Genomic DNA, 13,585 nt, shown 5'->3' on the forward strand with positions numbered 1-13,585 from the left:
ATTCCCAGCAGTGTCACCTCTCCAGTCAGCAGCTCAATCATCTTGTAGATGAGTTCTAGGATCTTCTGGTAGTTGATTTCCCCATGTACAGAGGGGTTAGGTGGAGGCCCTGTGATTGGGCTCAGGGGTCTTCCCCATCCCTCAGACACAGGGTCCTGACAGCGCTCACTAGAGGTCTTCTTCACTACTGTGTAATCCTGTTTATGGAGAGACATTAATAAATCTCACTGTAGACATTTCCAGAGTCCTCACCTCTCCAGTTCTGTCCATCTGCTATTCCTATAGATAAGAATGATGTAATGTGACGTCATCAGAATCTCTCACCTCTCCAGTAATCCGGAAGAGGATCTCTAGGGTGAGGTCTAATATCCTCTCCACCATCTTGTCTCTGTCTATAACCATCTTTGATGTGTAATTCAGAAAAATTATCTTAATATAGAAGATCTTCACTGAGAGGTTCTGATATTGTAGAGACCTGAATGAGAAGAAGATTTAACATAATAAAATCCTGTGTAATAATACAATTACTGGAGATAATAAGGAAAACATATGAGGAGAAAGAAAGTGTAGATGTTGTATTCTTAGTCTTGTTTGGACTGGAACATAAGCTGAATTGCTGACTAAGTTATCTCCTCCACGCTCCCAATCACTGTCTATGATACTCAATGCTTCACAAACTGATTGGCTGTAGGAATCACAAATTCGTTAGGACTGATGAGAAAATACAGAGACCAGCGGGGACCCAAGCAGCAATGGTATTTTTACTATTTTACAGTATTTAGTTTTCTTCTTTACATCTACTAATAGATCCTATATATTTTAGGCCGCAGACAACAAGCAGTTTCTTCCTCGGAGTCGGCAGCTGAATACGTTTCTCATAGACTCATCTTCCATAACGCTAATTCTCATCTCATTTACCGACACTGGAATCGGCATTAGCAATACTGCAGGAGATATTCATTACACGTGACAGGAGAAATAACTACTTCATGATGAGGACGACATCTTCATCTTCTACTACGGTGCTAGAAAAAGATTTGTCCAGAGTCCGTCACTGACTCCATCACCACCGGCCGTCTATATGAAGGTTTCCATACAATACTGTGTAGAGGCCCCGTACTATAAGAGTTATACATGTTTCCTTGGTTCCCGTCTTTCATAGTTGGGTTGTTTGTATCCATCAGCGAAGAGGAACAAAACCATTGTGATTCTTATAAAGAGATAACACAAACCCCCTAAATATCACATTTTATAAACACCCCACAATCTGTGACTCTTCAGGATAAATCACTCTCTCACCATTGGATTAGAGCTGATGCTATGAAGCTAAAGGGACTAAACAGACTTTCTGTCACCTCCATAAAGGGGCACTTTTCCGGGTTTGTTAGAACTGAGGATTATTAGAGGTGATAGTTTCCCCCCAATTAGAAGGGACACCTGTGGATATTGGGGTCTTTACCTGCTGCACTCCACATAGAGAATAATGGAGCCTCCAGCACCGACCTCCACCCGCAGAGCCGCACTCCACATAGAGAATAATGGAGCCTCCAGCACCGACCTCCACCCGCAGAGCCGCACTCCACATAGAGAATAATGGAGCCTCCAGCACCGACCTCCACCCGCAGAGCCGCACTCCACATAGAGAATAATGGAGCCTCCAGCACCGACCTCCACCAGCAGAGCAGCACTCCACATAGAGAATAATGGAGCCTCCAGCACCGACCTCCACCAGCAGAGCAGCACTCCACATAGAGAATAATGGAGCCTCCAGCACCGACCTCCACCCGCAGAGCCGCACTCCACATAGAGAATAATGGAGCCTCCAGCACCGACCTCCACCCGTAGAGCCGCACTCCACATAGAGAATAATGGAGCCTCCAGCACCGACCTCCACCCGCAGAGCCGCACTCCACATAGAGAATAATGGAGCCTCCAGCACCGACCTCCACCCGCAGAGCCGCACTCCACATAGAGAATAATGGAGCCTCCAGCACCGACCTCCACCCGCAGAGCCGCACTCCACATAGAGAATAATGGAGCCTCCAGCACCGACCTCCACCCGCAGAGCCGCACTCCACACAGAGAATAATGGAGCCTCCAGCACCGACCTCCACCCGCAGAGCCGCACTCCACACAGAGAATAATGGAGCCTCCAGCACCGACCTCCACATAGAGAATAATGGAGCCTCCAGCACCGACCTCCACCCGCAGAGCCGCACTCCACATAGAGAATAATGGAGCCTCCAGCACCGACCTCCACCCGCAGAGCCGCACTCCACATAGAGAATAATGGAGCCACCAGCACCAACCTCCACCCGCAGAGCCGCACTCCACATATAGAATAATGGAGCCTCCAGCACCGACCTCCACCCGCAGAGCCACACTCCACATAGAGAATAATGGAGCCTCCTGCACCGACCTCCACCCGCAGAGCCGCACCCCACATAGAGAATAATGGAGCCTCCAGCACATCCCTCCACCCGCAGAGCCGCACTCCACATAGAGAATAATGGAGCCTCCAGCACCGACCTCCACCCGCAGAGCCGCACCCCACATAGAGAATAATGGAGCCTCCAGCACCGACCTCCACCCGCAGAGCCGCACTCCACATAGAGAATAATGGAGCCTCCAGCACCGACCTCCACCCGCAGAGCCGCAGTCCACATAGAGAATAATGGAGCTTCCAGCACCGACCTCCACCCGCAGAGCCGCAGTCCACATAGAGAATAATGAAGCCTCCAGCACTGACCTCCACCCGCAGAGCCGCACTCCACATAGAGAATAATGGAGCCTCCAGCACCGACCTCCACCCGCAGAGCCGCACTCCACATAGAGAATAATGGAGCCTCCAGCACCGACCTCCACCCGCAGAGCTGCACTCCACATAGAGAATAATGGGGCCTCCAGCACCGACCTTCACCCGCAGAGCCGCACTCCACATAGAGAATAATGGGGCCTCCAGCACCGACCTTCACCCGCAGAGCCGCACTCCACATAGAGAATAATGGAGCCTCCAGCACCGACCTCCACCCGCAGAGCCGCACTCCACATAGAGAATAATGGAGCCTCCAGCACCGACCTCCACCCGCAGAGCCGCACTCCACATAGAGAATAATGGAGCCTCCAGCACCGACCTCCACCCGCAGAGCCGCACTCCACATAGAGAATAATGGGGCCTCCAGCACCGACCTCCACCCGCAGAGCCGCACTCCACATAGAGAATAATGGAGCCTCCAGCACCGACCTCCACCCGCAGAGCCGCACTCCACATAGAGAATAATGGAGCCACCAGCACCAACCTCCACCCGCAGAGCCGCACTCCACATAGAGAATAATGGAGCCTCCAGCACCGACCTCCACCCGCAGAGCCGCACTCCACATAGAGAATAATGGAGCCTCCAGCACCGACCTCCACCCGCAGAGCCACACTCCACATAGAGAATAATGGGGCCTCCAGCACCGACCTCCACCCGCAGAGCCACACTCCACATAGAGAATAATGGGGCCTCCAGCACCGACCTCCACCCGCAGAGCCGCACTCCACATAGAGAATAATGGGGCCTCCAGCACCGACCTCCACCCGCAGAGCCGCACTCCACATAGAGAATAATGGAGCCACCAGCACCAACCTCCACCCGCAGAGCCGCACTCCACATATAGAATAATGGAGCCTCCAGCACCGACCTCCACCCGCAGAGCCGCACTCCACATAGAGAATAATGGAGCCTCCAGCACCGACCTCCACCCGCAGAGCCGCACTCCACATAGAGAATAATGGAGCCACCAGCACCAACCTCCACCCGCAGAGCCGCACTCCACATAGAGAATAATGGAGCCTCCAGCACCGACCTCCACCCGCAGAGCCGCACTCCACATAGAGAATAATGGAGCCTCCAGCACCGACCTCCACCCGCAGAGCCACACTCCACATAGAGAATAATGGGGCCTCCAGCACCGACCTCCACCCGCAGAGCCGCACTCCACATAGAGAATAATGGGGCCTCCAGCACCGACCTCCACCCGCAGAGCCGCACTCCACATAGAGAATAATGGGGCCTCCAGCACCGACCTCCACCCGCAGAGCCGCACTCCACATAGAGAATAATGGGGCCTCCAGCACCGACCTCCACCCGCAGAGCCGCACTCCACATAGAGAATAATGGGGCCTCCAGCACCGACCTCCACCCGCAGAGCCGCACTCCACATAGAGAATAATGGAGCCTCCAGCACCGACCTCCACCCGCAGAGCCGCACTCCACATAGAGAATAATGGAGCCTCCAGCACCAACCTCCACCCGCAGAGCCGCACTCCACATAGAGAATAATGGAGCCTCCAGCACCGACCTCCACCCGCAGAGCCGCACTCCACATAGAGAATAATGGAGCCACCAGCACCAACCTCCACCCGCAGAGCCGCACTCCACATATAGAATAATGGAGCCTCCAGCACCGACCTCCACCCGCAGAGCCACACTCCACATAGAGAATAATGGAGCCTCCTGCACCGACCTCCACCCGCAGAGCCGCACCCCACATAGAGAATAATGGAGCCTCCAGCACATCCCTCCACCCGCAGAGCCGCACTCCACATAGAGAATAATGGAGCCTCCAGCACCGACCTCCACCCGCAGAGCCGCACCCCACATAGAGAATAATGGAGCCTCCAGCACCGACCTCCACCCGCAGAGCCGCACTCCACATAGAGAATAATGGAGCCTCCAGCACCGACCTCCACCCGCAGAGCCGCAGTCCACATAGAGAATAATGGAGCTTCCAGCACCGACCTCCACCCGCAGAGCCGCACTCCACATAGAGAATAATGGAACCTCCAGCACCGACCTCCACCCGCAGAGCCGCAGTCCACATAGAGAATAATGGAGCTTCCAGCACCGACCTCCACCCGCAGAGCCGCAGTCCACATAGAGAATAATGAAGCCTCCAGCACCGACCTCCACCCGCAGAGCCGCACTCCACATAGAGAATAATGGAGCCTCCAGCACCGACCTCCACCCGCAGAGCCGCACTCCACATAGAGAATAATGGAGCCTCCAGCACCGACCTCCACCCGCAGAGCCGCACTCCACATAGAGAATAATGGAGCCTCCAGCACCGACCTCCACCCGCAGAGCCACACTCCACATAGAGAATAATGGGGCCTCCAGCACCGACCTCCACCCGCAGAGCCGCACTCCACATAGAGAATAATGGGGCCTCCAGCACCGACCTCCACCCGCAGAGCCGCACTCCACATAGAGAATAATGGGGCCTCCAGCACCGACCTCCACCCGCAGAGCCGCACTCCACATAGAGAATAATGGGGCCTCCAGCACCGACCTCCACCCGCAGAGCCGCACTCCACATAGAGAATAATGGGGCCTCCAGCACCGACCTCCACCCGCAGAGCCGCACTCCACATAGAGAATAATGGAGCCTCCAGCACCGACCTCCACCCGCAGAGCCGCACTCCACATAGAGAATAATGGAGCCTCCAGCACCGACCTCCACCCGCAGAGCCGCACTCCACATAGAGAATAATGGAGCCTCCAGCACCGACCTCCACCCGCAGAGCCACACTCCACATAGAGAATAATGGGGCCTCCAGCACCGACCTCCACCCGCAGAGCCGCACTCCACATAGAGAATAATGGAACCTCCAGCACCGACCTCCACCCGCAGAGCCGCACTCCACATAGAGAATAATGGGGCCTCCAGCACCGACCTCCACCCGCAGAGCCGCACTCCACATAGAGAATAATGGGGCCTCCAGCACCGACCTCCACCCGCAGAGCCGCACTCCACATAGAGAATAATGGGGCCTCCAGCACCGACCTCCACCCGCAGAGCCGCACTCCACATAGAGAATAATGGAGCCTCCAGCACCGACCTCCACCTGCAGAGCCGCACTCCACATAGAGAATAATGGAGCCTCCAGCACCGATCTCCACCCGCAGAGCCGCACTCCACATAGAGAATAATGGAGCCTCCAGCACCGACCTCCACCTGCAGAGCCGCACTCCACATAGAGAATAATGGAGCCTCCAGCACCGACCTCCACCCGTAGAGCCGCACTCCACATAGAGAATAATGGAGCCTCCAGCACCGACCTCCACCCGCAGAGCCGCACTCCACATAGAGAATAATGGAGCCTCCAGCACCGACCTCCACCCGCAGAGCCGCACTCCACATAGAGAATAATGGAGCCTCCAGCACCGACCTCCACCTGCAGAGCCGCACTCCACATAGAGAATAATGGAGCCTCCAGCACCGATCTCCACCCGCAGAGCCGCACTCCACATAGAGAATAATGGAGCCTCCAGCACTTACCTCAGCAGTAGTGACTAGAACAGGGTGTATTCTAGGGTAGCGTCTAGATTGGAGATGATTTCTTGAGGGTAGAAGCTAAATCCAAGTCGGCTAAGGGACCTCTGCTGACGTAGTGCCCATGTGACCGGAAGGGGCGGAGCTTCTTCCTCCATAGAGCAGAGGTTGTGGCTAAATCCAAGTCGGCTAAATGACCTGGTCCCTCTGCCGACTTGGATTTAGCCGGCTCAGTATAGAGAAAGCTAAATTCCAGTCGGCTAAAGGACCAGGTCCCTCTGTGCACTGGGATTTAGCTTTCTCACACACAGTCGCTATTTCCCGGTTGCAGAGGGACCAGGTCCTTTAGTGACTTGGATTTATCCTGCTCTATATAAGAATGCTAAATCCCAGTAGATAGAAGGACCCTTATTGTATATATATATATCAATACTGTGATGTGATTTTTTTTTGAGCCGCAGACTAAATATGACATCTGATCACACATTTATTTATATGTGACGATTATACGCAAGAATTTTCCCCTTAATCCCAGTGTGTACAATATTCTGCGCCAATCTCATCCGCGTCCCGTTTTATTTTCTGGTGATCATTTTTGTAGATTACACGACCACAGATTTTATTTCCATGCATGCACCTAGGAGTGTTTTAACCCTCGGGCGATTTTCCGTTTTTTAATATTTTTTTTCCTGCCCATAACTTATTTTTCCATCCACATCGCCGTTGGGATTTTTTTTTATTTTGGCGGGACGTTATTATTGATACCATTTTGGCGCGGATACCATGTTTTGATCACCTCTTATTTCATTTTATTGCAATGTTGCGGCGACAAAAAAAAACGTAATTATGGCGTTTCGAGTTTACTTCTCGTTATGCCGTTTACCAATCAGATTATTTTATATTTTGATTGGTCAGACCTTTCTGAACACATCAATTCCCAATTTATTTATTTTTTTTAATGGAGCAAAAGCGATATTTTTTTTTTCTTATATTTTTATGATATATGACGTAACTTGTAGATCACACAACCACGGATTTTTTTTTCCATGCATGCACCTAGGAGTGATTTAACTCTCCGGCGATTTTCATTTTTTTAATATTTTTTTTCCTGCCCATAACTTATTTTTCCATCCACATCGCCTTTGGGATTTTTTTTTATTTTGGCGGGACGTTCTTATTGATACCATTTTAGCGCGGATACCATGTTTTGATCACCTCTTATTTTATTACAATGTTGCGGCAACCAAAAAAAAGTCATTATGGCGTTTCGAGTTTTTTTCTCTTTGTGCCGTTTACTGATCAGATTATTTTACATTTTGATTGGTCAGACCTTTGTGAACACGTCAATTCCAAATTTCCAATTTTTTTTTTTTTAAATGGAGCAAAAGTGATATTTTTTTTAATATATTTTTATGATATATGATGCAACTACATCATGCGTTGTGAAGGGGTCAATTCTATAACTATTGGCCAAATGGACCAAGTCCTTCTGCCGACTTGGATTTAGCCTGCTCTCTGTGAGAAAGCTAAATCCCGGTCGGCTAAAGGACCAGGTCCCTGTGAGTGTTTTAATACTAGATCTAGCAGACTGAAGGACCAGGTCCCTGTGAGTGTTTTAACACTAGATCTAGCAGGCTAAGGGACCAGGTCCTTCTGCCAACTTGGATTTAGCCTGCTCTCTGTGAGAAAGCTAAATCCCGGTCGGCTAAAGGACCAGGTCCCTGTGAGTGTTTTAATACTAGATCTAGTAGGTTAAAGGACCAGGTCCTTCTGCCAACTTGAATTTAGCCTGCTCTCTGTGAGAAAGCTAAATCCCGGTCGGCTAAAGGACCAGGTCCCTGTGAGTGTTTTAATACTAGATCTAGTAGGTTAAAGGACCAGGTCCTTCTGCCAACTTGAATTTAGCCTGCTCTCTGTGAGAAAGCTAAATCCCGGTCGGCTAAAGGACCAGGTCCCTGTGAGTGTTTTAACACTAGATCTAGCAGGCTAAGGGACCAGGTCCTTCTGCCAACTTGGATTTAGCCTGCTCTCTGTGAGAAAGCTAAATCCCAGTTGGCTAAAGGACCAGGTCCCTGTGAGTGTTTTAATACTAGATCTAGTAGGTTAAAGGACCAGGTCCTTCTGCCAACTTGAATTTAGCCTGCTCTCTGTGAGAAAGCTAAATCCCGGTCGGCTAAAGGACCAGGTCCCTGTGAGTGTTTTAATACTAGATCTAGTAGGTTAAAGGACCAGGTCCTTCTGCCAACTTGAATTTAGCCTGCTCTCTGTGAGAAAGCTAAATTCCGGTCGGCTAAAGGACCAGGTCCCTGTGAGTGTTTTAACACTGGATCTAGCAGGCTAAGGGACCAGGTCCTTCTGCCAACTTGGATTTAGCCTGCTCTCTGTGAGAAAGCTAAATCCCAGTTGGCTAAAGGACCAGGTCCCTGTGAGTGTTTTAATACTATAGGATGCTAAAGGACCAGGTCCTTCTGCCAACTTGAATTTAGCCTGCTCTCTGTGAGAAAGCTAAATCCCGGTCGGCTAAAGGACCAGGTCCCTGTGAGTGTTTTAACACTAAATCTAGCAGGCTAAGGGACCAGGTCCTTCTGCCAACTTGGATTTAGCCTGCTCTCTGTGAGAAAGCTAAATCCCAGTTGGCTAAATGACCAGGTCACTGTGAGTGTTTTAATACTAGATCTAGCAGACGAAAGGACCAGGTCCTTCTTTCAACTTGGATTTATCCTGGTCTCTGTGAGAAAACTAAATCCCAGTTGGCTAAAGGACCAGGTGCCTGTGAGTGTTTTAATACTATAGGAGGCTAAAGGACCAGGTCCTTCTGCCAGCTTGAATTTAGCCTGCTCTCTGTGAGAAAGCTAAATCCCATTCGGCTAAGGCCTCTTTCTCACTTCCTTTTCTTGCAATCCGTCGCAATCCGTCATTTTGGGCAAAAACGGATCATGCAAATGTTCTCGCAGGATGCGTTTTTTTAACCATAAACTTGTATTAGCGACGGATCGCGATGGATTGCCACACGTCGCGTCCGTCGTGCTACGGATCCGTCGTGTTTTGGCGGACCGTCGTCACAAAAAAATGTTCAATGTAACGTGTTTTTGTACATCTCGTCCGCCATTTTCGACCGCGCATGTGCGGCTGAAACTCCGCCCCCTCCTCCCCAGACTGCAGAATGGGCAGCGGATGCATCGAAAAACTGTATCCGCTGCCCACGTCGTGCAAAACTTTCACAACGTCCGTCGGTACGTCGGCCCGACGCATTGCGACGAAAGATGATCTACTAGATCTAGCAGGCTAAAGGACCAGGTCCTTCTTCCAACTTGAATTTAGCCTGCTCACTGTGAGAAAGCTAAATCCAAGTGGGATAAAGGACCAGGTCTCTTGAAGTGGTTTAATACCAGACTTAGGCTAGGGTCACATTGCGTTATGTGACCGCGATTAATTGACTATGTTACACCGCGGCATAACGCGGTGTAACGTAGTCCGTTAACGCCGCCATAGCCTGTAATGGCGAACGCATCGCTAGCGCACGCCCACATTGGGCGTGCGCTAGCGATGTGCCGTCATTTGAGTGTCGGACCGCGAACACTGCTTGCAGCGTTCGCGGTCCGTTCCTCGCTAGCGCAGATCGGGGATCTGCGCTAGCGGGATCGGCTAATGCGATCCCTTTTGGGACATTGCGTTAGCGCAGTCCATAGCGCTATGCGCTAAACGGACTGCCCTAACGCAATGTGACCCTAGCCTTAGTAAGCTAAGCTTAGTAAGCTAAAACACCAGGTCCTTCTGCCCACTTAGATTTAGCTTGCTGTATGTAACAAATTCTAGTGGGCAACGTAGTCCAACAGTGATTCACCATCTGATGCACTGTAATGATTCCACTGGTTCACTGTCGGACTTCCGTACTGTAGTGCCCCTGTGTCACCCAGGGGGCAGTCCGGCAATCCAACCTACTACAATGTTTCCGCCAGGTTATGCATATTGCCGGTCACTGTGCTCCTTGAGTTCACCTCAAGTGACAGTTGACAGCTCAGAGGGTTCTGAGATAACCGCAAACTGTAATCTCCAGTGACCTCACAGGTGGTGGCTTCCATGCCACCCTTAGGCCGTGGTCACACTCGGCGTAAGACAATACAGTCCGTAATTTACGGCCGTAATACGCAGAAAAGTGCCCAAAATAGTGGTCCGTATCTCCTCCGTAGGCAGGGTGTATCAGCGTATTTTGCGCATGGCATCCTCCGTATGTAATCCGTATGGCATCCGTACTGCGAGATTTTCTTGCAGGCTTGCAAAACCGACCTATGGACATACAATGGATCCATGTGCTCAAAAAATCGTAACAACATATATACTGTCTATATATATATATATATATATATATATATTTATATATATATATATATATATATGTCAGTAGACACATATATGTATATATATTAATATTTCATCCAGCGCGAGATAGCAAAAGCCGGCAATTGAATTATCGGCTTTAAAGCTATCTCCTTCCTAAGCCCGACATGATATGAGACATGGTTTACATACAATGAATGAACAAAACGCACCAACCCATTTCCTCAGGTTACCAATGGGCCACATTCCAAGCTCAATATAAACATATTGACCATAACGTAATAAACCCTAGTCACAAAGTGTATTCTCTAAGACAAAATCTTTATTTAACATACATAAAACAACATATAAATATTAAAACAGTGCCTCACAATCAGATGAAATACTACACCAAGGTGAACAGCGAACATCACAGGTATATAATCTTAAGTGTATTTTATAGTTACCTAGAAATCATCGGATAGATATTTCCTATTTCATATCTCCACCAGAGTAGTAAAGCCAGTGACTGAGGGCAGATAGTCCATGGTTATTGGCCCCCTCCCTGGCTAAAAACATCTGACCCCAGAAAAGGCACATCTGGAAGATGCGCCTATTCTGGCACTTGGCCACTCTCTTCCCATTCCCGTGTAGCAGTGGGATATGGGGTAATGAAGGGTTAATGTCACCTTGCTATTGTAAGGTGACATTAAGCCAGATTAATAATGGAGAGGCGTCAATTATGACACCTATCCATTATTAATCCAATTGTATGAAATGGTTAAAACACACACACATTATTACAAAGTCTTTTAATGAAATACAAACATAGGTTGTTGGAATATTTTATTATCCTGGTAATCCACCTGAAGACCCTCACTCTGTAACAAAGGAAAAATAAAAAACAACAATATCTCATACCTTCCGATGATCTGTCACGTCCCACGATGTAAATCCATCCGAAGGGGTTAAAATATTTTACAGGCAGGAGCTCTGCTATAATGCAGCTGTGCTCCTGCCTGTAAAACCCCAGCGAATGAATGGAAAGTAGGTCAATGACCTGTAGTTACCTTCATTCGCGGTGATGCGCCCTCTGCTGGTTGTCCTCATATGACCTCGAGGCTGAGAGAATATTCTGAAAAGTTCCCACGCTCGAGGTCATATGAGGACAACCAGCAGAAGTGTCTATCAGCCATAGGCCGGCGTCACACTCAGCGTAAGACAATGCGGTCCGTATATTATGGCCGTAATACGCTGAAATGTCCCCAAAACAGTGGTCCATAGCTCCTCCGTAGGCAGGGTGTTTCGGAGTTTTTTGCGCATGGCATCCTCCGTATGTAATCCGTATGGCATCTGTACTGCGTGTTTTTCTCACAGGCTTGCAAAACCGACATACGGCTATACAGGGGATCCATGTTTAAAAAAAACCCAAAAAACATATATACTGTCTATATATATGTCAGTAGACACATACAGTATATGTATATATATATTAATATTTCATACAGCGCGAGATAGCTTTAAAGCCGGTAATTCAATCACCGGCTTTTGCTATCTCCTTCCTAAACCCGACATGATGAGACATGGTTTACATACAGTAAACCATCTCATATCCCCATTTTTTTGCATATTCCACACTACTAATGTTAGTAGTGTGTATATGCAAAATTTGGCCGTTCATATGAGGGCGCCCTCTGCTGGTTGTCCTCATATGAACTCGAGCCTGGGAGCTTTCTAGGAAAGTTCCCACGCTCCAGGAACAGCCAGCAGAGGGCGCCTCACCGCGAATGAAGGTAAATATAGGTCATTGACCTACTTTACCTTCATTCCCCGGGGTTTTGCAGGCAGGAGCAGCGCTGCATTAGCAGAGCTCCTGGCTGCAAAATGTTTTAACCCCTTCAGATGGATTTACATCGTGGGACCTTACAGATCTTCGGAAGGTATGTATATTGTTGGTTTATTATTTTTACTTTGTTACAGAGCGAGGGTCTTCAGATGGATTGAGCGTAGAATAAATTATTACAACAACCTTTGTTTTTATTTCAATGAAATAATTTTTAATAATGTGTGTTTTTTTAACCCTTTACTAGTATTGGATTAATAATGGATAGGTGTCATAATTGACGCCTCTCCATTATTAATTTGGCTTAATGTCACCTTACAATAGCAAGGTGGCATTAACCCTTCATTACCCCATATCCCACCGCTACACGGGAATGGGAAGAGAGTGGCCAAGTGCCAGAATAGGCGCATCTTCCAGATGTGCCTTTTCTGGGGTGGCTGGGGTCAGATGTTTTTAGCCAGGGGGGGGGCAATAACCATGGTCCCTCTCCAGGCTATTAATATCTGCCCTCAGTCACTGGCTTGCCCACTCTGGCGGAGAAAATTGCATGGGGGCCCAAGACAATTTTTTCTGCAATTTTACCCTTTAATTTAATAGATAGAGCCCCCAAATTTTACACCAAGACACTTCTTACATTACTAAAGAGGAATATGTAATAAAAGAAGAGATATGAGATGGTTTACTGTATGTAACCATGTCTCATATCATGTCGGGTTGGGGAAGGAGATAGGAAAAGCCGGCAATTGAATTACCGGCTTTTCTGCTATCTAGCGCTGCATGAAATATATATATATATATATATACAGTGGGGCAAAAAAGTATTTAGTCAGTCAGCAATAGTGCAAGTTCCACCACTTAAAAAGATGAGAGGCGTCTGTAATTTACATCATAGGTAGACCTCAACTATGGGAGACAAACTGAGAAAAAAAAATCCAGAAAATCACATTGTCTGTTTTTTTTAACAATTTATTTGCATATTATGGTGGAAAATAAGTATTTGGTCAGAAACAAAATTTCATCTCAATACTTTGTAATATATCCTTTGTTGGCAATGACAGAGGTCAAACGTTTTCTGTAAGTCTTCACAAGGTTGCCACACACTGTTGT

At 48.7% G+C, this 13,585-nt stretch overlaps 1 protein-coding gene across 1 annotated transcript in view; it reads right to left on the reverse strand.

Annotated features, from left to right (window-relative positions):
• LOC138663647 (oocyte zinc finger protein XlCOF22-like) overlaps positions 1-6,450 on the reverse strand; it is a 29,587-nt gene extending 23,137 nt beyond the window's left edge. The window contains exons 1-3 of the mRNA XM_069749927.1: positions 6,325-6,450; positions 325-475; positions 18-197 (exon numbers count right to left, since the gene is read on the reverse strand). Coding sequence (XP_069606028.1) covers positions 18-197; positions 325-402 — 258 coding nt within the window. The 5' untranslated portion in view covers positions 403-475; positions 6,325-6,450. The remainder of the gene's footprint in view (positions 1-17; positions 198-324; positions 476-6,324) is intronic.
• Between the last annotated feature and the right edge of the window lie 7,135 nt (positions 6,451-13,585).

This window comes from Ranitomeya imitator, chromosome 2 (assembly GCF_032444005.1).
Source record: "Ranitomeya imitator isolate aRanImi1 chromosome 2, aRanImi1.pri, whole genome shotgun sequence".
NCBI classification, from domain to species: domain Eukaryota; kingdom Metazoa; phylum Chordata; class Amphibia; order Anura; family Dendrobatidae; genus Ranitomeya; species Ranitomeya imitator.